The 27229-nt window shown below is 40.1% G+C and overlaps 2 protein-coding genes across 2 annotated transcripts in view; both read left to right on the plus strand.

Annotated features, from left to right (window-relative positions):
• Positions 1–5956, plus strand: part of slc26a4 (solute carrier family 26 member 4) — a 17217-nt gene extending 11261 nt beyond the window's left edge. Inside the window, exons 14-21 of the mRNA XM_080421781.1 lie at positions 44–113; positions 213–305; positions 1524–1619; positions 2092–2349; positions 3073–3127; positions 3368–3513; positions 4166–4240; positions 4412–5956. Of these exons, the coding sequence (XP_080277907.1) occupies positions 44–113; positions 213–305; positions 1524–1619; positions 2092–2349; positions 3073–3127; positions 3368–3513; positions 4166–4240; positions 4412–4435 (817 nt within the window). The 3' untranslated portion in view covers positions 4436–5956. The remainder of the gene's footprint in view (positions 1–43; positions 114–212; positions 306–1523; positions 1620–2091; positions 2350–3072; positions 3128–3367; positions 3514–4165; positions 4241–4411) is intronic.
• slc26a3.2 (solute carrier family 26 member 3, tandem duplicate 2) overlaps positions 4427–27229 on the plus strand; it is a gene marked incomplete at its 3' end in the record, with an annotated part of 25046 nt that continues 2243 nt past the window's right edge. Inside the window, exons 1-16 of the mRNA XM_080421154.1 lie at positions 4427–4515; positions 15701–15737; positions 16176–16353; positions 16572–16711; positions 18244–18354; positions 19260–19423; positions 19874–20038; positions 20995–21147; positions 22841–22923; positions 23861–24008; positions 24089–24202; positions 24714–24791; positions 24887–24982; positions 25665–25771; positions 25894–25963; positions 26782–26874. Of these exons, the coding sequence (XP_080277280.1) occupies positions 16223–16353; positions 16572–16711; positions 18244–18354; positions 19260–19423; positions 19874–20038; positions 20995–21147; positions 22841–22923; positions 23861–24008; positions 24089–24202; positions 24714–24791; positions 24887–24982; positions 25665–25771; positions 25894–25963; positions 26782–26874 (1653 nt within the window). The 5' untranslated portion in view covers positions 4427–4515; positions 15701–15737; positions 16176–16222. The remainder of the gene's footprint in view (positions 4516–15700; positions 15738–16175; positions 16354–16571; positions 16712–18243; positions 18355–19259; positions 19424–19873; positions 20039–20994; positions 21148–22840; positions 22924–23860; positions 24009–24088; positions 24203–24713; positions 24792–24886; positions 24983–25664; positions 25772–25893; positions 25964–26781; positions 26875–27229) is intronic.

Genomic DNA, 27229 nt, shown 5'->3' on the forward strand with positions numbered 1-27229 from the left:
CACATGATGTGTGAATATGTTAATGTTTCCCGTCCCTCCATAGTCCTGCATGTTCCACACTTGGAAATATACCTGGAACAAACATTTACAGGAATTACATGGACTACAAAAATGTAAGGCTGCAATTTCTTTCAAACATGATTCTAATGACATCATTTGATAGTGTATAGATAGATACATTAATATGAAGCCCTAATTAATACTCTAATTAGATTGCAGAGATACCTGGGATCAAGATTTTCAAGTGCTGTTCGCCCATCTACTTTGCAAACATTGATTACTTCAAAGAGCGGCTGCGGGCCACAGTGAGTAATAACTCCACAATAAACTCTAATCACAGGCTGTATACTGTAAGTAAGCAGAAATGTCCAACAAAGTGTCCCGTTATTGGAAAATAACAGATGGTAAAGAAACACTACTCTTTGTTCACTTTGCGTTATGGAGTTCTTGTCGTTGACCATCGTGTCCATTATTTTCCAATATCGGGTCTCCTCGTCATGCAAAACACTTACATAATGTATAAAATGTACTGTATAGAGCACCGAAGTCTGACGTAATTTACGCATCCTACCTGGGTCGCGGTTCCCCCCCATTCTGAATTCCCATAGACGTCTTTAATATCGCGTCAAATAAGAACTGTGTTCCAAAAATAAACAAATGATCCCGCTGGTTTTAATCTTATGGATAAGAAGCATCAACTGACGGTGAGAAAACGCTAATGTTACTTCCGCCGAATTAGTAAAATTTTCGCCAGAAACAGACTGTATCAAATATAAGTGACTGACTATCATAAACGATGCCACCTCCCTGACAATATCGCAGAGACAGTTTGTTTATTTTTGGACCACAAGTCTTATATGAGACGATTCTAAGATGAACCAATGTTATTCTCCATAGAGAAATTACTTCCGCAACCCAGGGGATGAACGAGTGACGTCAGGACTTCGGTACTCTATAGTAGAACTATCATAGATAGATAGAACAGGGCGGCCGCGTCCATTGAGTTCAGTCGAGAAGTGGCGCCCTGTTCTATTCGGTTCCTCAAGCTATATACTAAGGGTTATGCCCCAAAACAGGGGACTTCAACGTTTTTCAACCGAAGGACCCCCTAGCTGAGAGAGAGATCAAGCAGGGACCCCCACTATATACGAATATGTATTGTGTTGCAGATTAAACATTTTCATAGATTTGGTAGCACTATCATCAGAGTTGTGTTGGATTCATGTTGATGTGTATTTTCATGATTGAACCACTTAAACCGTCTATACTTAGTAAACTTCACCTTTCACTCTGTACTTGGTCTGCTCTTTTTTTCCCTCTACACCAAACCTCTTTGCCGAAAATAGCCGATCTACAAGCTCACCACGCCTCGCGCGTGGTGAGCTTGATTCAAAAGAATCAAAAGAATCCTATCACACAAAGATTTGGCGGCCTCCCTGTAGTAACTCTGAGGACCCCCTAGGGGTCCCGGACCCCCCTGTTGAAGACCCCTGCCCTAAAATATATGAACGACTGCCCTGCAGGTTGGTTTTGATGCTGTCAGAGTGTTCAAGAAGAGGAATAAAGCACTGAAGGAAATCCACAAACTCCTAAAGAAAGGAAAACTGAAAGCCACAGAGGTAATTTAAATCTCATCAATCATTTCCCTCCTGGAGTTTGTCATTGTTTAGTACTTTGTCGTATGACGGTGTCGCAAACCTAAAATAGCCTATAATCTATAATCTATAATCCATAAAATTATGATGTGTCGCATCTGTGACACGTTTTGAGCTGGTAGATCTCCTTTGTGCGACACGGCATAAATTATTACATTATAAAATATACATTAACCACTTTAGCCCTATTTTATACCCAGGCTATTTTCAAAAATGTTAGTACTTTTACTTTTGGTACTTTAAGTACATTTTGATACCAATACTTTTGTGCTTTTACTCAAGCACATTTTTTATTCCGGACTTTTACTTGTAACAGAGTACTTTTACATTGCAGTATTGATACTTTTACTTAGGTAAAACATTTGAGTACTTTTCCCACCTCTGCGACACGGACACTGTCGTACGATGGAGCATAAACGAAGCATTTATCCCTCAGACAGGAGAGGTTGTGCCTGGCAGGGCGCTGGGCATAGAAAACAGAGGATTTCAAAGTGAGAGGAGCAGTGCAGGGCCGGACCTTGGTCAGGCTGAGGATGGAGGAGACTGGGCCTCCTCTGAGGTGGAGGTGTGGGTGGACTGGTCTTCTGAGCTGCCTGTCAGGGTGTCGGTGCCAAAGGTTCACGTCCACAGTCTGGTTCTGGACTTCTCCGCCGTTTCCTTCCTGGACGTGGTGGCAGTCAAGAGCCTGAGACTGGTGAGTTCATCTTTTCACATAATTCATTCTACTCGAGCACATATTTCATGTACGGTATATTGTACATTATTTATGGTGATACAATCGCTGTGACAAAGAGCCAGAATGAATGAATTAACGAATTAAAAGAGTAGTTCACCCAAAAAATTACTTATTTTCTATCAATTACACACCCCATGAAGCATTGAATTCATGGAGATTTTTTAGTTTTTGTCGCATTCCTAAGCCAATAATTTGATTACTGGCGGAAAGATGCTAATGTATCCAGTAGGAGACTCAAAGGAGACTCTTTGAGTCTCCTACCGGAGAGTCAGCTGGTCATCAAAATATTGGATTAGGAATGCGACAAAAACAAAGAAAACTCCATGAATTCAATGCTTCATGGGGTGTGTAATTGAAAGAAAATAAGTATTTTTTGGGGGTGAACTACTCCTTTAACGAATTAACAAATTAACAAATTAATTAATTAATTAATTAATTAACAAATTAACAAATTAACAAATGAATGAATGAATGAATGAATGAATGAATGAATGAATGAATGAACGAATCAACGAATGAATGAATGAAGAGCTAAAGGAGAAAACGTTAGAGGAGAAATACTATAAGCTGGGAGAGAGAGCTGAAGTGATGTGTGATTAAGTTGTGCATCGGCAGACATTAATAGTCTCTCTGTCTAATGAGCATAGTCAATGTAATTCCCTACTCTGCTGTCCTCAACAGGTCATCAAAGAGTTCTTGCGAATTGGAGTCAATGTTTACATTGCAGGCTGTGATGGTACTTTTTGTTATATTATTGTTATTTTGGTGTTTGCTTTCTGAGCTTCTTCTCCCTCACATTAACAGTAGTTACTTAGTTGACCGGAGTCCCACATGGCTCTATACTAGATCCTCTAATTTCTTCCCTCTGCATCAAATCTCTTTATCTCGCTTATAGAACTGCTGTTTTCGCTGTATGTTCACCCCAGAACGGTGACGCTATAGGGTTCAAGTGTTTAACTGTCATTTTATATTCCAGACGAAATTGTGCGGAAAATGGAGGCCTTTGTCTTCTTTGACGAAACTGTCACAAGAGACCTCCTTTTTGTCACTGTCCACGATGCCATTCTCTTCATCCAATTAGAGGCAGCCAGTGGAAACACACAGGACGCCATCATTGGCAGGGTGAGTGCTGCATAACCAGCTCAACATGTTTCTGTCTGCGAAGTAGTGTTGATTTTAACAGCAAATTTTGATTTAGTTTTAGTCATAGTCTTTTGAATCAAATTCCATTTAGTTTTAGTCATATTTTCTCAAGATTTCAATTTTCAAGATTTTAGTCGACTAAATATCATAAGATTATAGTCTACTAAATCTAGAGTTGATTTAGTCGACTAAAATGTATTTTGGCGGTGCCTTGACGGCGTCGTAATGGCAGATTTTACACTTGGTTGCATGCTGAAAATAGCAGATCTACAAGCTCACAACGCGTCGCAGCGTGAAGCGTTGTGAGCTTGTAGATCTGCTATTTTCAGAGTGCAACACCCGAGCGCAACCTAACATAAAATGACTTGTCTTTCAGTTGTACTGGATCTCTTCCCCACTAGTCCCTCACTAACATTTTAGTCTAGTTTTTAATTGTTGACGAAATTGTCAATATATTTAGTCTTAGTTTTAGTCATCATAGCTTAGTTTTTATTTAGTTTTCGTCAGTGAAAAAAGGTAGTCGACGAACATTTTTACGCCATAGTTTTTGTCGACGAAATCAACACTGCTGTGAAGTTAATGTCACGTAGGAGTTACATTCACAGGCTCTCTTCTTCTTGTCTTTGTCCAGATTTCAAATAGCAAAGAGCCCCCCCCTTTCAGTGAGGAAGAGGACCAGATTGAAACCTATGATAACCAGCAACGGGTGAGGGCAATATCTTTCACTTAACTTTTTGTTTCCTAAACTGAACAAAAAAAAGGTTCTGACTGCACATTCAGGTCCCTGCAAGTGTCTATAATTACAACCAAAAGCTTTGTGCAAACATTTGTAATTTAGAAGCCCTGACAATATCCATTGGTTTTCTTCCATTTACAGGCAATCCATGGTCTTTCCAACTGATGAACAAAAAAGAAGAGACAGAGAATTTGAACATTGAATAGTGGCATCTACAACTGACAGCTGCAGAAGGCATCTATCAAGTAGGGATCAGTCTCATAATATGGGACATCATGGACAGAATGTTAGAATGGATTATCCACCTATATCAGGTGGGCACACGTACACCCAGTCAACTGAATGCTGGAGCTAACAAATAATAACCAGACAGGTGATTTTTTTGCAGACACTTTAACAGATTTTTTGGAAGGACTGGAATGTTGGTTGACTGGTCTGTTTGTTAGATGGTTGATCTGTTGGTCCGTTGGTCCATCTGTATGTCCAACACGTTGGCTCCAATCTAAATATCTCTTAATCTACTGGCTGGATTGCCATGGGACTTGTCACGCACCTTCCCTATTGACCTTGGTGATCCCATGGCCCTTCATGTAGCTCTACCCTTACGTATACATTTCCACTTGCATGCAAGATATCTTAAAATCTAACCCTAATCATTCCATTGACCCCATGACCTTGGCTCAAGTGCCTAAATTTCAACTATGGAAACAAGATATCTCATAATCTAATTGGCAGATTGCAGGATGAACACTAATGATTTTGGTGATCACATGGCCTTTACACTTGTGCCTCCTTCAGTGAATATGCAACACAGTTCTGCCACTTATAATGATGTCCTATTTTTCTATTAGTGAGGATTGCAGTGTTGGTGTAAGGAGCACCGCATCCTCAATGGGCCACTATAGGGGCTTTTATACTCTTGGGACCCTATCTTACACCCAGCACAAAATGGCGCAAAGTGAGGAGAATACAGGAGGAAGGCGTGATTCTGACGTGATTCGGGTGCTCCACCTGTCGTTACCATGTGTGTTTCCATGAGCATGGAACTGTAGTTTACCTCTGCGTCTCCTGGCATCCTTATATCACATTATTAATGCTGTGTTTTACTGTTTGCGTGTCCTCCAACTCACCAAATCCGTCATTTAAATAACCATGGTGCAAAGCAGGCACCCCGAGTCTTAAAGGGAATGGGAGATTGAACACAACCCTGTAGTGCTTTGCACCCAGAAAACTTGCTGTTTAACAGATAAATCAAGTAAGTGCAGTGGCCTACTTTATCCTACTTTATCCTACCACTACTTTGTGCTACTGGGACAAAACGGCATCAACCACACCGCGTTCATTTCCCTGCGTGCTCCATGAAGAACACAAGAGGTATAAATGTAGAGCAGCATTCATCTCTGGTTGAGCCCCTGTGTGCATCCACACGGCCATGGATGATCTGCATTAGAAACACTTCATTTCCTCCCTCCCTTTCCTAGTGGTCCCATGGGGGGCCGTAGGAGCCAAGGGACGACTGAGGACCTTGTCTGAACCTGGGAGAGACAGACAGACAGACAGACAGACAGACAGGGAAACAACAGAGGCAGGACACAACATGAGATGAAGCAAAGACAGGGCAGAGAGCGAGACAGGTAGATTGTGAGACAGGTGCACAGGTGGGGTGTGGCCAACAAGGTGCCAGTTATGCTAAAGGTAGGGTAAGTGATTTGCTTTTGTTAAAATAAGTGTTAAATAGCTCTATATTCTGATAGTACTCATTGCTATATGCTATAGAGTGTTTGTTCAGTAAAAGGAGTGTCCCATGTCTCTCCAGCTCTTTATTAAACAGAAAATGCATTTTCAGTGCTCTCTCCTGATTGGCTTAAATGTCGTCACCTACCTGAAAATGTATTTATATTCTGCTTACTAAAGAGCTGGAGAGACCCCTGTGACCGAACAAACGCTCTGTAGCAATGATTACTATCAGAATATAGTACTTTAACCTTTTAACAAAAACAAGAAGAAAAAAAAAGAAATATCACTTACCCTGCCTTTAACGTTATTATGGCTTATTCCTCTCACTGTAAATCCTATGGGGGAGGGCATCTGGGCATAGAGAGGGCATCTGGGCATAGAGAGGGCATCTGGGCATAGAGAGGGAAAGAAACACAGATTCAAAGACTTTATCCCTTTTTCCAAAAGGCTCGTATTGTATGTATAATAGTTATATATTTTGAAAAGTGAATACTATGGCCCTACAGTATAGAGTACTGAAGTCCTGACGTCACTCGTTCATCCCCTGGGTTGCGGAAGTAATTTCTCTACGGAGAATAACATTGGGTCATCTTAGAATCGTCTCATATAAGAATTGTGGTCCAAAAATAAACAAACTGTCCCGGCGATATTGTCAGGGAGGTGTCGCTGTATCGTTTATGATAGTCAGTCACTCATATTTGATAAAGTCTATTTCTGGCGAAAATGTAACTAATTTGGCCGCAGTAACATTAGCGTTTTCTCACCGTCAGTTGATGCTTCATATCCATATGAGTCAAACCGCCGGGGTCATTTGTTTATTTTTGGAACACAGTTCTTATTTGACGCGATATTAAACAAGTCTATGGGAATTCTGAATGGGGGAAATAAACCGCAACCCAGGTAGGATGAGTAAATTACGTCAGACTTCGGTGCTCTATAGTACACGAGATTTCAAGATCCATGCAAACAAACTGTAAGGTTGTGGTGTTGTGTAAAATAATACATCTTGACAATTTATGCAATAATAAAATTATTCTGTCAAATGAAATGTGCTGTTACTGTACATGTACTTGGCTAGCATTTAACTACTGTTTTGTAATAACATTATTACTGTGGCTTACTACCATTTACTATCATTGATCAGCTGGGGTCCAGATGACAAAGGAAACCTGTACGCCTCCCTGGTAATGCTGAAGGTCTGGCTGACAACATTGTGTTTGCTTTGCTCTCATGCATGATGCGCACAGTACCACGGTACAGTGCTGTACATTTCAACATTAATCACACACTGGCTTACTTTCCCATGCACACGGGGACCCTGGCCATGATACTCAGGGGAACTCCAAATGACAGTGACTCTACAGCCAGGCGGCAGACCATAGAGGTTTGGTGAGTTTGTCACTTCATTACTTTTTCTATTTTTTTTGCAGTTTCCAGTACAGATAATATCAGACAAATCAAACATAGAAATACATGCAAATCAAACTAATCTAAAAGGAACCTCAAATAGCCTTTTAGATACACTTTGTCACATAGTCAGTTGACTTTTAACCCATTAAGACCTGGGACGCGTCTTTTTAGATTTGAGCTAAAAAGGATTATTTTACACTTTGGCTATTCAAAAATAGCAGATCTACAAGCTCATAGTGCGGCACCGAGTGCCGCGCTATGGGCTTGTAGATCTGCTATTTTTGGAAAATTGTGAAAATGTGTGCAAATCTTCAAAATATTTTGAGATGGGAGTCCAAATACATATTTTGGGGGTCCTTGACATGCAAAAGTTTGAGCACCACTGATATCGAAACATTCCTTTTTCAGAATACTGTTGGGATTTAGAGGGCATTTGTAGAATCGGCTTCAGGTCTTAATGGGTTAAGGTACTCAATACATGACTGTGTTATATATTTAATGTGCAATAATTTTTGTGATGGATCGAGGCATTTTAGCTAAGATTATGAAGATCTGTTCTTCTGGGGTTAGGAAATTGAAATAGGTGTATCTTTGGCACCAGAACTGACAACCTTTGACATTGTTCTCTCTTTTGACCCTTAATTTGATTATCAGCATGTTGTGATTAATCGTTGATTACAAATGGTACAGTAAGACTTTGTAAGGAGCGCATTAGATTAGAATTCCAAATAAGAAGGTTGTCAAATAAGGACGGTGCTGCAGCATTATCTGGTTGTAGATATTTATGGCCCTGTTGGGGTTAAAGTTTGTGCCATAAAAAACACCTGTTATGCGTTGTTCATGCTTCCTCGCGTGCTCTGTGGTCGCTGAGATTCTCCAGTAATGGACAGTTTTATTGGGCATCGTGGAGTATTTTACGCCGGAAGGTGTCGTTTGTTTTCAAGGCATCGGCCATGGATTTCCTTCCTCATATCCTACTATGTAAAGAAAATTAGACTTGGGGTATTTGACTATGGGAGAAAAGATAATGGTAGAGCATACATGGGCAACTGGCGGCCCGGGGGCCACATGCGGCCCCCACCTTCACTTAATGCGGCCCGCAGGTTAATATCAGAATACTGATATATCATTGATTTCAGCTGTTACAATTCCAAACATGCAAACATGACCCGATTTAATTACTTCAGTCTATATTAGTAGCTTCATGACTAGTATTACAATTATATTGTCTTTTTTATGTCCAATGTATTTGTATTTAAGTTCATAAAGTTAACATAAGTAACTAAATGCATTTGAAATTAAATTAAAATGCTACTTTTCAGGATTCCAATTAAAAAAGAGGAAAAAAAATCTGGATTCCAATTCAAAAATAGAAAAAATAGCAGATCTACAAGCTCAAAACACGTCGCACTGCGATGCGTTTTGAGCTTGTAGATCTGCTATTCTTTATACTTTTGTGTGACATAGAATGGCGCTGTGGTAGAGTATTAGATGTTAGCGATATCGTTATATCTGTATGTGTCATTAGTCATATATCTTCTTATCTAAATCCTTTTCATCCTGGTGGTGGGAGGGACACAAGTCTTTGACGATCTGCCTTCATCAAGGCCTTGTGTTGTGCTGCATGCTGTGGCTCATGTAAGGTCCTAGTTTAACCCATTAAAAACGGGAAAGCATCTGTGTCACTTTAGATTTTAGCGTCGGCTATTCAAAAATAGCAGATCTACAAGCTCACAGCACGTCACATAGTGCCGCGCTTTTTTGATTTTTTTTTTTTAAAGATCTTGAAAGCGTGGGAACCACTGATTTAGAAGGCATTCTGTAGAATTGGCCTCAGGTCTTAATTTAACTCAGCTGTCACAGTGTGTGCCGCCATGTTGTTTTAAACTGACTGATGGAGTCCATCCTAGTGGAACCTTTTAGATTAAATCCTGGACCAATCTGAAGACATTCCCTAGCCATCTAAATTCAGCTATAGTGTTTGAGCTCCAGCACCAAGCTGGTGCTGCATTTGGTCATCTTGTGTAGTTATTCATTTGAGATCTCTTCTATACAACAGCACTGACTTCACACTGCCATTGTCCTTTTTATTTTATTCCGCATTGTTGCAGTGATACATCACATGACTATATATATATATTATGAATATATAGTACATAACATCGCATAATTACAGTTATTGGCAAGTTTACCAGCAGTTTCAAGGTCAGTGCTTTCTTGTGTTTTTTTATATTTTTTTAAACATCCCCTTCGGTTATCCCCCTACTCCCAAATACCCCCTCCCTACCTTCCCACCCACCTACCCACCCCTTAAAACTAAAAAAGAAGAGGAGGGGAAAGGAAAAATAAAGCGTTAAGAAAAGAAGGAAAAAGAGAGAGAAACGGAAGAGAAGAGAGAATATAAAAGGAAAAAAAGAAAGAAAGAAAAGAAAAACAAAAGAAAGAGTAAGAGTGAAAACAGCATGTTGACTCGATCACCCTCAAATGGTGCATGCACCTCATGAGTTGTGAATAACTCAAAATCCACACCCTCAGATTTCGGGTGGTTTATCTAATCAAGTGAGATGGTTTGTAGTGCATCAAAGTGAGAGATGAGAGGCTGCCAGTGTTTATAAACGTTTTCAACAGGGCCACGGACATATTTCCATACTTTCCAACGTACGTAGTTGAGTGTCCCCATTTACCAGGATTGGTACATCTGGAGTGGCAATAATGCACATCACTTGTGTTTTGGAGGCCTTGATGTTCAAGTAAAGGGCCGTTCACAGTAAGCACTATAACTATAAAGATAATAACTGTAAGAGCCGTATGATTTTTGTTTCTCCTTGGATGATGTCACTGCAGGGCATGGTCAAGGCCAAGTTTGGCCAGGTTATTTAAGGTTACCCGGTTACAAGGTTACACCCAAGGTCTCAATCAAGCGGCAGGTGTTGCTGATGGGCAGAGGTTTTTTGACTGTGTTTGTGAGGGCTGGTGGTCTGCATGCGTTTGACTGTTTATGTTTAATTATATTTTTTGTACATTTACTACAGAGCGCTTTGTTTATGAACTCAACGGACACGTTTTGGACATCAGTTTTTTGAGCACACGTCGTTCTTTAGCCGTTGGCAACCAGTAGTGCTAAAAGTTTAGGACTTTGACACTACAATAACTATATTGTTCACCATTGTATTTTTTTTATAGTTGGTGTGAACTCTGCCATCCACTTGGATTTGAACGATTTTTAAAACTTTATTTTTATAGTTATAGTTATAGTGCCCAGTGTGAATGGCCCTTAGGCCTGTGTTTGGCAAACCTGCACCTTGGTGTGTCGACACTGCATTCAAAGTAATCTCTCAAGAACAGATTCTGCTCTGCGTTGGAATCTGTCGTGAAGGTTCGTCATAACATGTACGCACTGGGCTACAAGTGGGCGTGCCTTCAGATCAGGAAGCAGGCCGCGCTTTACCCAATCAAATGTAGTGGGCGGGATTCACGTGTCCGTCGATCGTTCCCCCTCGAAACAAACCCAAACTAATTTAACAATAGCGTCCGCGGAGCAGACAAAACCACGGAAAGATATTCACATTTTAACTTGCTCTTTCATCATAGAAACAAGTGGGCTTATAACCAAAACGATCCATGTTCTCTGGGAGAAGTGGTGTTAGTGTTCCGTGTAGAAATATTGTTAGTGGGAATGAAAACATAGTGGCACCACCGGAAGTGAAAGGCTGAAGGCAGACCAAAACCCCGGTTTCCTTGCGCACGGGTGCTACGTTGTCATTGTCCCAGAGCCAAGATGAGATAGTACAAACAGCAGAGGGCGCTGTTTTTCATTCTCATCTTGGCTCTGGGTTCCCAGATTGCATTCAACAACCCAACGAGACTTCCATAGGATGTCACAATGCAGGCTTTCAAAGGCTTTCCAAAAGCCGCTGAAATGTATGTATACAGTATTATGTCTGTGGCGGGTGCGCCAGTGTTGATTTCGTTGACTAAAACTATGACGAAAAATGTTCGTCGACCACCTTTTTTCACTGACGAAAACGTAATAAAAACCAAAAAAAACTAAGCTACGATGACTAAAACTAAGACTAAATATGTTGACAATTTCGTCAACAAATAAAAACTAGACTAAAATGTTAGTGAGGGACGAGTGGAGAAGAGATCCAGTAGAACTAAAAGACGCTTGGGCGTTGCGCTCTGAAAATAGCAGATCTACAAGCTCACAACGCGTCGCGCTGCAGGCAGCGCGTTGTGAGCTTGTTAATCTCTCAAGAACAGATTCTGCTCTGCGTTGGAGGTACAAACAGCAGAGGGCGCTGTTTTTCCTTCTCATTTGGCTCGGGGTTCCCAGATTGTGAGCTTGTAGATCGGCTATTTTCAGCATGCAACCAAGTGTAAAATCAGCCTTTATGACGCCATCAAGGCACCGCCGAAATACATTTTAGTCGACTAAATCAACTGCAGATTTAGTCGACTAAAACTAGACTCACGATAAAACATTTCAGATGACAAAAATATGACTGAAACTAAATGGAATTTTATTCAAAAGACTATGACTAAAACTACATCAAAATATGCTGTCAAAATCAATACTGGGGTGCGCAAATATGGACTCGACATGCCCAACATCAGCACTGTGCACAAATCAGCATATGATCTGCCCAGATATGGACTGGGCTGATAACATACATACACGTGCCCAACGACGGCTCAAATTGGCATGTCAGATGCACATCACATATAGGTCAACTGTGGGTGTGTGTTCCCAGATTATGCCCATATATGGAGATCCCTGTGCAAATCAACTGTTTTATGCCCAAATAAGGAGAATGAGTTTGTGCGCTGGTGTAAGGTCAGCCTCATTATCTGGCTGTTGTATGTCTTGTCTCGATCAGCAAGGCAGAGAGAGAGAGAAAGTGACAGACAGAAATCCGCCCCAGCAGGACTTTCTTTGTGTCTTTCACTTGCATAATGGAAGCAATTCACCCTTTAGTTTGTCAAGTCCTGCCCTTGGTCCCAGCCCTCTTCCGCGCCCATTGTTGCGCAACAGTCTTCTACCATTGAAAAACGTGTTTTTTAGTTGCCCCATGTTATGTATTCAATTCTTATTTTAAACTGGTATTAGTCATAGAGTTAAAAAATAATAGAGAGGGCACCGGATATCCCCTCCCATCCACTTGCATTGAATTGCTCACCCAGCGCATGAAGCGAATTCACCCCTTCTTCCCCCCTTCTTCCGGGTTGGAAATGTGATGGGCGAGGCCAATTTGGGGCTTCTGCGCGTCACTTCTGTGGCGCAAAACGCGTCACAGAGGCGCGCAGCCCCGTGCGCAAGCTTGTGAGTCGAGCCCATTGGTCGAAACCGTTTTTGCTCGTTCATGTACAGTGGCCCCGGCTGCAGTACCTATGAATGGCCAGCATGTCCAATGCGCTTCAACGCAACCACTGGGTTCTGGGGGCTTGGTATTAGTAAAAAGGAACAACAAACTCAGCATAAACAACCGCTGCTATGTGGAAGGAGCCTGCTGGTTGGTCAGTGAGGGACCAATCTGATGGCTGACCATGAATGGATTGTCCTTGGTTTAATTGACAGCCAAAGGTGTCACAGCTGTTATCAGTTTGAATGATTAGGTGATCATTCATTCATCAAAGTCTTATGGAACAAACGCTGGCTCAAACAGCCCGATCAAAACGATGAGGGAGAAGTGGTTTATCTATTAGCCTTGACGATTAGGTGTTTTGATAAAGAGTTATCGTCAGTTAAATGAGTTACATTAAAAAACTCCTTGCAATACACATAGACACACACGCATGCGTGCGCGCGCACACACACACACACACACACACACACACACACACACACACACACACACACACACACACACACACACACACACACACACACACACACACACACACACACACACACACACACACACACAAACAAACACACACACTTGATACTTAATCCAGGATAAACACCATGGTCAGATGTTACATTCACTTAACTGAAGTGACACCTCCATAAGGTCATTCACACACTTCCTGCACTGTTTACATTCCAACAGATTTTTCCTGAAAACCACAACCAACCCCCCCGCCCCCACACACACACACACACACACACACACACACACACACACACACACACACACACACACACACACACACACACACACACAGAGAGAGAGAGAGAGACTTTTTAAGCTGTTCAAGAGAATTTGGATGGCCCACACGCCCATAATGTAAACACACATTCTGTACATGTGCAGACAAACCACCACACACACACACACACACACACACACACACACACACGCACGCACGCACGCACACGCACACACACACACACACACACACACACACACACACACACACACTGTACATATTTGGGTTTCTTAACCCAACTATTTTGGTCCTAAGTATCTACACTGCATCAGAGTACGCATGAAGCTCCATTTCCCTCCTGAAACACCACTTGATTTCCACTTTTACAACAATGACCAGTGTCTCTCTGGTCACTTCCTCCTCATCCAGTGTCTCTCTGGTCACTTCCTCCTCATCCTGCCCACAAGTTCACAATGTCATCCCCAGTGGTAGAGAGGAATAAGTACATTTATTCAAGTACCGTACTTTAAATACCATTTTGAGGTACCTTTATCTATCGTTTATACTTGTACTCCACTGCATCTCAAATATAGGTTACATTGCAAATATTGTACTTTTTTTGACTCCACTGCAGTTATTTGAAAACTCGAGGCTATGTTCACACTGACACCCAACATCAGATTTTAGCCAGTGTTGCCATGTCCGCTTATTATAAGCGACTATGGGCTTGTTTTTCTTAATAGCAGAACTACAAGCTCACGACGAGCCGCATCGCGACCCGTTGTAAGCTTGTAGATCGGCTATTTTCAAATAGTCGTTGCCTAGTAGTCACTTCTTTTGGGCTTGTTTTCATAGACCTTGTTGCTTATTTCTCTCGCAAGATCTGGCAACACTAATTTTTGCCTATTTAGTTTGGAATCAGAATGGCTTTATCAAGTCTGAACATTAAAAAATAACATGGAAACAGATTTTTGTTTAATCAGATTTGAATCATAATCCTTAGCGTTAATAATCCTGTCTAAAGGCCTCATACATTACTTTGTAGATTTTGATTATTAAAAACATACATTAACCACTTAAGCCCTATTTTGCGCCTAGAAAATAGCCTAAAATAACCGATCTACAAGCTCACAACACGTCGAAAGTTTGACAAATTTAGAAAACTTTGAGCACTTTTACTTTGTCACTGTAAGTATAATGTTGATGATGCCAATGTTGCACTTTTACTCAAGTAAAAGTTTGAATACAGGCCTTTTACTTGTAACAGAGTATTTTTATATTGTAGTATTGCTACTTTTACTTAAGTAAAACAAATCTGAGTACTTCTTCCACCACTGCATCCTCCCCATCCTGCTCGTAAATTCACAATGTCATCCCGCATGCCATTGGGGGCGGAAAGCCCTCACCAAAAGTTACGCTTCGTGCCAGGATGGTTATCAGTTAACCCATTAAGACCGGGAACGCAGCACGTGTGTCACTTTTATATTTCTATGGCTATTCAAAAATAGCAGATCTACAAGCTCATAGCTCGGCTATATTTTTGAAAAATCGTGAAAATGTGTGCAAATCTTTGAATATATATATTATTTTTTTAGCGAACATTTTTAACTCTGTTAGAACTTCCCTGGAACAAAATATTTTGAGGTGGGGGTCCACGGCCAAATACATATCATTTTGGGTGGTCCTTGACATGAAAAGGTTTGTGAACCACTGATTATAGCAACGTACGTTTTTTTCAAACGACTGTTTGGATTTAGAAGACATTTGTAGAATCCCCAGAGGCAAAGATTTTAGTTACAAATGTAAGCTTTAAAAAATAATATATATATTCAAAGATTTGCACACATTTTCCACGATTTTTCCAATAAATAGCAGATCCACAAGCTCATAGCGCGGCACTCGGTGCCGCGCTATGAGCTTGTAGATCTGCTATTTTTGAATAGCCCCAAAGAAATCTTAAAATGACTCCCGGTCGTAATGGATTAAGAACAATGGTCACGGATAAGGCAGGCGTACAGCTCTGTGCGAAGACTTCATCATATTTGCTGTTAATAATTACAGTTGTGATAAGGTGTGGAGATGGGATTTATGGATGGCAGCATTCTCAGCACTCCCACTTAATCTCAGGAGGCTCTGCAGGTTGGATGAAAAGAAGGAGAAAAGGAACGTTTTTTTATTTTTTTCCCCCAGACACTGGATACGCCGGACCTGAGAAAGTCACTGTGAGGTATGTGTGTGTGTGTGTGTGTGTGTGTGTGTGTGTGTGTGTGTGTGTGTGCGTGTGTGCGTGTGTGCGTGTGCGTGTGTGTGTGCGTGTGTGTTCGTGTTCGTGTGTGTGTGTGTGTGTGTGTGTGTGTAAAACCATCACATGTGATGTCAGAATGTAGTTTAGTAAAACATAAAAAGGACAAATGTATTGCATTTTGACATTTCTTATGAGTCTTGAGGTGTACTTTATCTGGGTGATGGGATACTGTCATTTGCAGTGTTCAGTGTGTTGGGTCAGAGCTGACGACCCTGCTCTGGTCAGCTGGCTGATGTGGTTAGCTGGTGGCAGGGACCTGGGCCTTTTGTAGTGTTCTATTAATGGTCTTTTGAGAGCTGGTGATGTTCAAAGACAACGTAGGAGCCTTAATTCTAACATAATGGGACTGATGGATCTCAGAGCCGCAGAACGAGAGGCCACATCAGTTCATCAGCGGCTGAGGCGAGATGATACGACCTTCGGCCAAGCAGTATGTGGTGGCCCGGCCGATCTACTCTGAGGACTCCTTCGCCGAAGAGCACGAGAAGATCTACAGGCAGCGCAAATCCCTGCTTGACCATGTTAAGCAGTACTTTACGTAAGCACAAATGGCTGGCTTTCCTTTTCTGTGGTTGTTAAAAAGGTATAATGTTTTGTTTTTAGAGCTTAGAATTCTAACTTCTCAGGTGAGGTGTAATTTCTCCCATGGAGTGTGGAATGGTTTGGTACCTGAATTGTAAAATTGTTGGCTGGCATTTTGTTTGGTCTTCAGTATGTAAATAATACATGTATTAATGTTTATTCAACTTCCCTTAGATGTAACTCCAAACGAGCTAAAAGCGCTGCCCTCTCTCTACTACCCGTCATCGAATGGATGAGAATCTACCAGATAAAAGAGTGGTTACTCAGTGATATAGTGTCTGGAATCAGTACTGGACTGGTTGCTGTCCTGCAAGGTAAATACACAGGACAGGACACAGGTCTTTAAGTTAGACACTGAAAAGATGTCAATGTCAATGTTATTTGATTGTACACTGAAATAACACTGAAAATAAATAATACTGAAAGGAAACAAAATAATGTTATTCGCTGAAAAGATACAATTTAATTTACAGGTAGGGTAAGTGATTTACTTTTGTTAAAATAAGTGTTAAATAGCTCTATATTCTGATAGTACTCATTGCTATAGAGTGTTTGTTCAGTAAAAGGAGTCTCCATGTCTCTCCAGCTCTTTATTAAACAGAAAGTGCATTTTCAATGCTCTCTCCTGATTGGCTTAAATGTTGTCACCTACCTAAAAATGTACTATATTCTTATTATATTCTTAACCTTTTTAACAAAAAAACAAAAAAATATCACTTACCATACCTTTCAACAATTTTAATTTAAAGAACTTAAATACCCTGCAAATGCAATTAGCAGTGACTGACAGCTATTTGTGCTTTGGTCTTGGATTAGGCTTTGAGTTTCATTTCAACCATAATCATACTTAGAAATTCAGCATGGTGACATACTTTCGACTCATACCGACAATAACAATGAGATCGTGTCACAACAGATAAACGTTTAACATTCAACATTAACGGTAACTTTATCCTCCTGTGATAATGGTACCACGGAAAGTGGGTCTTACAAATTATTTAGTAAATATTTTATATATAGCTGACTGACAGTTCAAGTAGGAAATGGACAGCAATAGCTTTGAATTGATGAGATCAGGTAGGATGAACAAATAGTTCTATTTCCATTCTTTGAATGTTATGTTTTCACTGTCAGCTTTCCTCTTAGACTTTTGGATGAAAAACTCCTGAAAGCTGTGTTTCACATGCCTTACATAGTTTCTCTCCGTTCTAAGAGACCTTGAACCATGAAAGAGCTCTTAATTGTTCGAAAAGAAGTAAAAGAAGACTCTGTCTCCAGATAAAATGTTCTTTTGAAACTTTTTAATGAACTAAATCTCCTCTAAGTGAAACATTCAATGATGACTCCTGCACAAAAAGGATTAGATAAGCATTTCTGTGTGCACCTGTAACATTTGATTCCACATGCTTTTCCATCAATTGTTATGAAACACACATCTTTATGTATTAACTTTTATAACAATAGTTATTATTATTATTGTATATAAGGTTGTTTGTTGGAAGTTCCAGGTCCTAAATTAGCCATTGATTGTGTTCTGGCCCACCATCTAATGTCTTTTAAAAAGTTTGGCCCGAGGCCGAACTTACTTGCCGACCCCTATCTCTGTCAAAACATCTCCTGATCTTCACAAACAGACGATAGTGTATCTTTACTAGCAGGAGATACAGAGACTGTTACCGGCATGATCTGATTAGTGGGAGTGATGCCCCACTGTGGCCAGCCAGGTGTAGTGTGCCTTTTCTTATGATCCACAGTGAAAGAAGGTCAAAGAAATGTAAATGTTATTATAATATCATAATGCTGTAATGAATTTTGTTTTCACTGATTATTGTGGTATTTGCTCCAGGTCTGGCGTACTGCCTGCTAGCGTCTCTGCCGGTACGGTACGGACTGTTCTCCGCCTTCTTTCCTGTCGTCATGTATTTCTTCCTCGGCACCTCCAGGCACATCTCAGTGGGTAAGGGCCTGTGTGTGAGTGTGAGTGAGTGCGTGCGTGTGTGTGTGTGTGTGTGTGTGTGTGTGTGTGTGTGTGTGTGTGTGTGTGTGTGTGTGTGTGTGTGTGTGTGTGTGTGTGTGTGTGTGTGTGCGCGTGTGTGCGTGTGTGTGTCAGGAGTCATCACCATGCTGTCTTGTGGTGGACATTTTGGTCAAAATAACATTTTAGCCACGGACATACAAAATGAGTGGACAACAATATTACCAGAAACACATAAAGAAGTAGCCCTGAATGACCATATAACAGATCTGTAACTCTGAGAGTTATGGTGGTCCTTGCAAATAAAACATTTGAGAACCACTAGTTCTAGTAGGACTCCTAATGTGTCATATATAGTGTCATAGTAAATCAGAGTCATACATATTCTGAAGAAAACCTGGAGACTTGGCATTCAGTAATTGGGTCTTATGATCAAAATATGAACATTATAATGGTGTGTAAATCAAAAATTTGCCACAGACACATTTGTCCGTGTACGGACAAATTGTTGACCCCTTGTGTGTGTGTGTGTGTGTGTGTGTGTGTGTGTGTGTGTGTGTGTGTGTGTGTGTGTGTGTGTGTGTGTGTGTGTGTGTGTGTGTGTGTGTGTGTGTGTGTGTGTGTGTGCGCGTGTACGCGTGTGTGTGTGTGCGCGCGTGTACGCGCGTGTGTGTGTGTGTGTGTGTGTGCGTGTGTGTGTGTGTGTGTGTGTGGTGGTTTGTCTGCACATGTATGGTATAGTGTGTTTACATTTATAATGGTTGTGTGGGCCATCCAAAATCTCTTAAAACAGCTTAAAAACTGTCCCCCCTTCCTCCCTTCTCTCTCTCTCTCTCTCTCTCCCTCTCTCTCTCCCTCTCCCTCTCCCTCTCTCTCTCTCCCTCAAGGTCCGTTCCCTGTCCTATGTCTAATGATAGGTTCAGTGGTGACGAGGCTGGTGCCTGACGAGGGCCCCCCTGCAGTCAACATCACAGGGTTTGAGGGCCTGACCAGGGATGAACAGAGAGTGATCGTAGCTGCCTCTGTTAACTTCCTCACCGGTATAATGCAGGTAAAATAACATGATGATGAACTAACTCATCATCGTCATGTTGTCAGCATTTTGAAAGCGGAATCGACAACAACGTTATAGAAGCCAAGTCTCATTCGTTTGAGTGTTATTTTGATATGTTCAAGGGTTGATTACCTTAGATTGGATATATCTATTTTGTTAATGTATGGGTATTCTTCTGTTCTGCTCCTTCCTGCTACAAGTTTGATGGGAAAACAGAATTCATCTTCTTTTATGCTACTTACTGGAACCGTCTTCATCTTGTTTTGTGTTGTAGAATAGTTGTTTGCAATTTCATTGGCAGAGAGACATGTATTATTTGCTATACTGTCATGTAAGAGTTGCTTATATCAACCCATGTAGTATATGCCTATAGAAAGTATTGTATATTCATCAAAACTCAGGACTTAATGTTAAATATCTTCTTGTATCTCCCTGTCTCTCTGTCAGTTGGGCATGGGTATATTCCAGGTGGGCTTCGTGGTCATGTACCTGTCAGACACCCTGGTGTCCGGGTTCACCACTGCAGCTGCTGTCCACATCTTTGTGTCGCAGCTCAAGTTTGTGCTGGGAATGATAGTTCCAGGCCTCAGCGGACCCCTCGCCATCATATATGTAAGAAAAGCCATCAAACGTCCAGTGCAGCAACTTTCCTAATTGTACATTGGTACCTCTTAAAGGAGTAGTTCACCCAAAAAATGACACCCCATGAAGCCTTGAATTCATGGAGATTTTTAAGGTTAATAATTTGTCTTCTACTGACCGATGACCCGGTCGTCAAATTATTGGTTCAGGAATGCGACAAAAACAAAAAACATATCCATGAATTCAAGGCTTCATGGGGTGTGTAATTGATAGAAAATAAGTAATTTTTTGGGTGAAATACTCCTTTAAGGTAGTGATTCTCAACCTGTTTAATTTAAAGGATCCCCAGGATCCCCCCCCCCCCCGGAACCCCAATCATAAGAATATATTATTTTAAGACATGATTTGGTCCTATGGTCTGTCATTTTCTCCAGATTTCCACAATGTTAGGTATAGTGCGTGCCAAAAATCCTGAAGGGGGCGTCAACAAGTGTCATTTGGTAGCGGCGGACATCTTTGTGGGGTATAAACAGGTTGACTTAACATTGCCCCCCACAAGTATATCTGCAGCTACTATGCCACGCCCCCCCGTGGTGACGACACGTTGGCACGCACTACAGGCTACAGAGATAACAGTAAAAAAAAGTGAAGAAAAGGCTGCACACTCATAGCCACGATGCAGGATAATTTATTGATACCAACGTTTTGGCCTGGAAAGGTCTTCTTCAGGCTATAGAGATAACAGTGAAACAAAATAGCCATTTGTGTACGTTTTGTAGTTGTATTTTAAATTATTTGTCCATGTAATAACAGTCTAAACAGTGAAGATGAACTATCAGTCATTTAGCTGGGAAGCCGCTGGAACCTCAAGGTCCCCCCCCCCCCGACCATGTTGAGAATCATTGCTTTTAAGGTGTGCTGTATTTGGATTGTCATCTCGGCGAACTAACCTGGACAACATTGCAACTGTCTTCTCATTCATACAGACCCTGGAGATAATCTTTGGTAAAATCACCTCCACCAACATCTGTGACCTGGTGATATCCATCGTCATCATGGTGGTGGTGTTCATCGTGAAGGAGATCAATGACAGATACAAAGCCAAGCTGCCTGTTCCCATCCCCATAGAGGTCATCATGGTGAGGGACATTCTACACAGTCATCATTAACTGCATTAGTTGAGTGCAGTGGTGGAAAAAGTATTTTTTACTTTAGTAAAAAATAACAATACTGCAAAAGTGCAATGTAGAAACACTCTGTTACAAGTAAAAGTCTGGTAATCAAAATGTACTTGAGTAAAAGTACAAAAGTATTGGCGTCAAAAAACTCATTATGCATAATGTCCCATTTCGCAAGGTATCGTATGCATAAAATGTATTAAAAATCTTTTGAAAATAGCCAAAGTTTAAACGGGGCTGAAGTGGTTAATGTACATTTCGTATTAATAATTCAAATCTACAAAGTAACTTGTTACTAAAGTTTTCAAATAACTGTAGTGGAGTAAAAGTACAATATCTGCGTCTGAGATTAAGTGGAGTAGAAGTAAAAGTATTGAAAATTGGAAATACTCCAGTAAAGTACAGTACTTGAGTAAATGTACTTACTGTAGTTACTTTCCACCACTGGTTGAGTGACTGTAGCTGAGTCACTGTCACTGATCAACGATAGTCTCATACAGCATTCTTATTTATGACTAAGCCAGGACAATTGTTAGTGTGTCTCTGATTATATGGTATATTATGAAGGAAATTCCATGAATAAAACTTCAAAGATAGCGGCACCAGGAAACCATTAACCTTACTCATCTTGAAACCAGTGTTGTAAAGTAACTAAGTACATTTACTCAAGTACTGTACTTAAGTACAATTTCAAGACTTTTACTTTGCTTAAGTATTTCAATTTCTTGATGCTTTATACTTCTCAGAAGCAAATGTACTTTTTTACAATTTGACAGCTTTATTACTTTGCAGATTCAGACTATTAATAATTAATCACATTATTAATCATAAATCCTTTTGTAAATATTTTTCAAAATTACCAGATCTACAAGATCACAAGCATAAAATAGGGCTTCATTGGTTAATGATCAATAATTATAGTATACTGTATAAATAACATGATATTTATGATTCTGAAATGGCCATTCTACATAATGACTTTTAATTTACTTTTGCTATATTTTGATGCTAATACTTTTGTACTTTGAAGAATTTTTTTGATATCTAAGCTAGGACAGGATATCTACTTGTAACAGAGTATTTATAAATTGTGGTATTGCTACTTTCACTTAGTCCAAATTTGTAGTACTTCTTCCACCACTGCTTGAAACTGATTCTAGGAATTAAGTTACACAGTAAAATCCGTAGTGTTCATTTAAAGGGGAAATCCACCCATTTTCAATATTTAACTATGTCATTAATATAGCATAAAGGAGTTGTGTGGAAATAAGAAAAAATTTAAAAAAAAATTAACATTGCAAAAAAATTTAACATTGCAAAAAAATTAACATTGCAAATTACACCATGATGAGTCATCACAGTGTAATTTGCAATGTTAATTTTTTTGCAATGTTAATTTTTTTTGCAATGTTAATTTTTTTTTTAATTTTTTCTTATTTCCACACAACTCCTTTATGCTATATTAATGACATAGTTAAATATTGAAAATGGGTGGATTTCCCCTTTAACTCAGAGAATGTACAAACTGAACCGAATTGACCCTTATGGAGCTATTACGTTCCATTTTCACACTCTAAGAATTAAATGAACACTGCCATCAGTGTATGAGCCTCGTCATTGACAAAAGCTGGGTTTTTGTCATTTCCTTTCCTAGACTGTCATTGCATGTGGGATTTCCTATGCATTCGACTTCAAGACAAGATATGGAGTCGATGTTGTTGGTAACATACCTTCTGGGTAAGACATTCTAATTACCCTGAATGTAGTATCTTATGGCATGTTATGATGCGGTCTCTCTCTCTTTCTCTCTCTCTCTCTCTCTCTCTCTCTCTCTCTCTCTCTCTCTCTGTCTCTCTCTCTCTCTCTCTCTCTCTCTCTCTGTACAACATTACTTGATTACAGATGGGAGTATTTTCATGAAACTTAGTGGGAGTGATCAGTTGGCTGCCCTGAAAAGTCATGGTCACCATCAAGATAAAGGTCAAATACATTATCGGCCATATCTCAGGAACAGAGAGATGTAGAACAAGTGATGCTTGCAGGGTTTGCACGGAGGACAAACTAAGAGACTATACAGACTATTTTGAGAAACCTACTTTGCAGTGTTGATTTCGTCGACTAAAACTATGACGAGAAATTTTCGTCGACTACCTTTTTCAATGACAAAAACGAAATAAAAAGAAATAAAAACTAAACTACGATGACTAAAACTATAACTAAATATATTGACAATTTCGTCAACAAATGAAAACTAGACTAAAATGTTAGTGAGGGACTAGTGGAGAAGAGATCCAGTAGAACTAAAAGTCATTTTATACTTGATTGCGCTCGGGTGTTGCGCTCTGAAAATAGCAGATCTACAAGCTCACAACGCGTCGCAGCGTGACGCGTTGTGAGCTTGTAGTTGTAGATCTGCTATTTTCAGTGTGCAACCAAGTGTAAAATCAGGCATTACGACGCCATCAAGGCACCACCAACATACATTTTAGTCGTCTAAATCAACTGTAGATTTAGTCGATTATAATCTTATGATATTTAGTCCACTAAATCTAGACAAAAAGTAAAACAATTCAGGTGACTAAAATATGACTAAAACTAAATGGAATTTTATTCAAAAGACTATGACTAAAACTAAATCAAAATCTGAATCTAACACCACAACCTCCATTCTCAGGTATGAGTCCCCCACGCCCCCAAACCTGGAAATCTTCCAAGAAACAGCTGTTGAGGCGTTTCCCATGGCCATAGTGGGTTTTGCCGTGGCCTTCTCTGTAGCAAAAGTCTACTCTGTCAAGCACGATTACACCATAGACGGAAACCAGGTACATCATCACACTGTATGACATAACAAATTGGGGTTTACCGTATATTGCTTTGCCTGATAAGTGGGTCTTTCCTGCAGGAGCTGATAGCCTTCGGGGTCAGCAATATCTTCGGAGCCTCTTTCAACTCTTTTGCAGCGAGCACAGCTCTCTCCAGGAGTGCAGTGCAGGAAAGCACGGGAGGAAAGACTCAGGTAAATCATTTATCATCAGATCTATCCTCTTATATAATATATATATTCTTATATGTATATATATATAAATGCACCATTTACCATTAACCATCCTCTTAACTATTTTTTGAATTTTCTCTTTTTTTTGTGCGATTGTGATTGTGTGCACAACATTGAAAACTTGTGTTTTAATACACATTTTCCATCGCTATATTTCCTGTACTCAACTTCAATGAAATACACAATGTAAAAAATATATATATCATATGAAATCTGGATATGTTTTGCATGCATTTATTTGGTGTCCATTTACCTCGAAATGGACCTGTATCATCAAATCTTCTTATCATAAAATCATAATTTATATTCCATCTACAAGACAAACAGTGACTCAATAACATATTTTTGATTAAAATGTATCTCCAATGATTACTGTTCCAGTATGTACTTACACGAGTGCGAGTATTCCAACTCCCAATTTCGGGAGAACAGAGTCGTTTCAAATAAAGCCAATCTATCTTGTCCTTTCCAGGTTGCTGGCTTACTGTCAGCGATAATAGTGATGATTGTCACCTTATCCTTAGGATTCCTGCTGGACCCCCTCCCAAAGGTAATCCCAAAGCACGCTTTCAGACTTACAAATAGATAAATGAACACTGAGAAATGTATTGCGTATCATCTTACCTTTACCTTTTGTGTTAACAGTCAGTGCTGGGTGCTGTGGTCATTGTGAACCTTAAGGGCATGTTAATGCAGTTCAGAGACGTCTGTTACTTGTGGAGAAGGGACAAGCCAGACTGCGTAAGTACCCTGATTGCAAGTCACTGGGCTCATCGAATCATCCAAAAAGCATACTATATGTACGTACTGTTATATTACATTTAGACCGGGTAAAAAGTGTATATATTGGTCAGAAATATCATTTTACTAATTAAAATTAGTTCCGGATTGCAGCTGTAATATAAACTTAAATGTTACTGTGTTTTGAGCAAAAGGTTAGTGACTGATTGTACTCGATAGAACCAGGTCAGTAGCCTTGTGGTTAGAGACAGTGGGCTCGATTCACTAAGCTGTTTACACCCATATTTTGAGTGTAAACAGCTTTAAGTCTTAAATGGGGGCGTGGAGCAATGCAAAGAAAGAACCTTCCATACGAACGCACTTCTGACCTTTTGGCAAAAATGAGGAACAACTGTGATCCGCACATAATCAGGGATTTACACACGCCTTTGTGAATTTCACGTCGTTTTTTGCATAGGGAAAAGACACCCTCCTTTAGACATTTCATTTACACCCATATTTACACTGATATTTACGACCAGCTTAGTGAATCGGGCCCATTGTCCAGGAGGTCAATCCTGACCGAGTCATACCAAAGACTCCTGACCACATGGAGGCTACTTACTAACTATACTCCATAGAGGACTTTACGTTCAAGTCAGAGGGCGAGGGGTCACAGGGTTCATATCTGGTTGTCCTCCAGGTGGTCTGGCTGGGAACGTGTTTTGCTGCCATCCTGCTGGGGTTGGATCTGGGACTGGCTGTAGGACTGGGTGTGGAGTTACTCACTGTTGTCATCAGGGCTCAATTGTAAGTATAATTTGACAAACTGCCAATGGAGCTCCCTAGAACTTTCAATAAAGTGGTTGAAAGAGTGCATGAAATATGAATGTTCAAATGTATTGAAATTACATCATGTGTTAATCCTCCAGCCCCCGCTGCAGTGTCCTGGCCAATATCAAAGGAACAGACATCTACAAAGACAGAAAGGATTTCCTCAGCGTAAGTCCATTGGTGGAAAGTAACTAAGTACATTTACTTAAGTACTGTACTTAAGTACAGTTTTGAGGTATTTGTACTTTACTTGAGTATTTCCAATATCCAATACTTTTACTTCTACTCCACATATTTTGCATATTTTGCAAATATTGCACTTTTACTCCAGTACAATTATTTGAAAATTTGAGTTACTAGTTACTTTGCAGATATAAATTATTACATTATAAAACATACATTTACCACTTTAGCCCTATTTTATACATAGGCTATTTGAAAATAGCAGATCTACAAGCTCACAACGCGTCGCGATGCGACGCGTTGTGAGCTTGTAGATCTGCTATTTTCAAACATTTTACTACTTTTACTTTTGATACTTTAAGTATATTTTGATGCCAATACTTTTGTACTTTTACTCAAGTAACATTTTGAACACAGGCCTTTTACTTGTGGTATTGATACTTTTACTTACTTAAGACTTTTTACACCACTGCGTAAGTCCGCTTTACTCCTGAACATTTCTTTTTTTTTTAAATATATTTTTTGGCTTTTTCTGCCTTTATTGATAGGATAGTAGGCTGACAGGAAATGGGGAGAGAGATGGGGGGGGTGACATACAGCAAAGGTTGTCGGGATCGGGAGTCGAACCCGCGACACGCTGTCAAGCTGGATTAGCAGCATATATGGTATGCGCCTGGACCGCCAGCGGGCGCCCCACTCCTGAACAATTCTGATTTGCCTTTGTCATCCTATGTTACAATCTAAAGCTGCCATTATGTTGGTCTACTCTACTAGACATCACTGTAAATATGTTGTCTTCACAGATTTATGAGCCGGAGGGAGTGAAGATCTTCCGGATTCCTTCACCAATCTTCTTTGCCAACATTGAGTTCTTCAAGAGCAAGCTTGTGGAAGCTGTACGTATCAACAGAGACTTGAGATTGCATTGAATTTTTCATTATCACTATTATTATCACATTATCAACTATCCAAAGTTAGAGGAGCGCTTAGTGTTCTTGTTAGCAACTCACAATTGGATTTGACTCAATAGCCGTAAAGACAAAGATCAAAAGATTCAAAAGATCAAATCATTTAGTAAAGGGAGGCCATAAACCATGATGTTATTGTTCACCAATGGAATCTGTCTCACAGCCTGACCCGATTAAACTGTACAGGCATGGTTAGGATAACTTCTCAGCAATAGAAAAATCATATGTTGAACAGAAACAAACTATGGTGAAAATATGTAAGAACTAAGTAGCACACACACTA

This window comes from Gymnoscopelus braueri (assembly GCF_963280865.1).
Source record: "Gymnoscopelus braueri genome assembly, chromosome: 23".
NCBI classification, from domain to species: Eukaryota; Metazoa; Chordata; class Actinopteri; order Myctophiformes; family Myctophidae; genus Gymnoscopelus; species Gymnoscopelus braueri.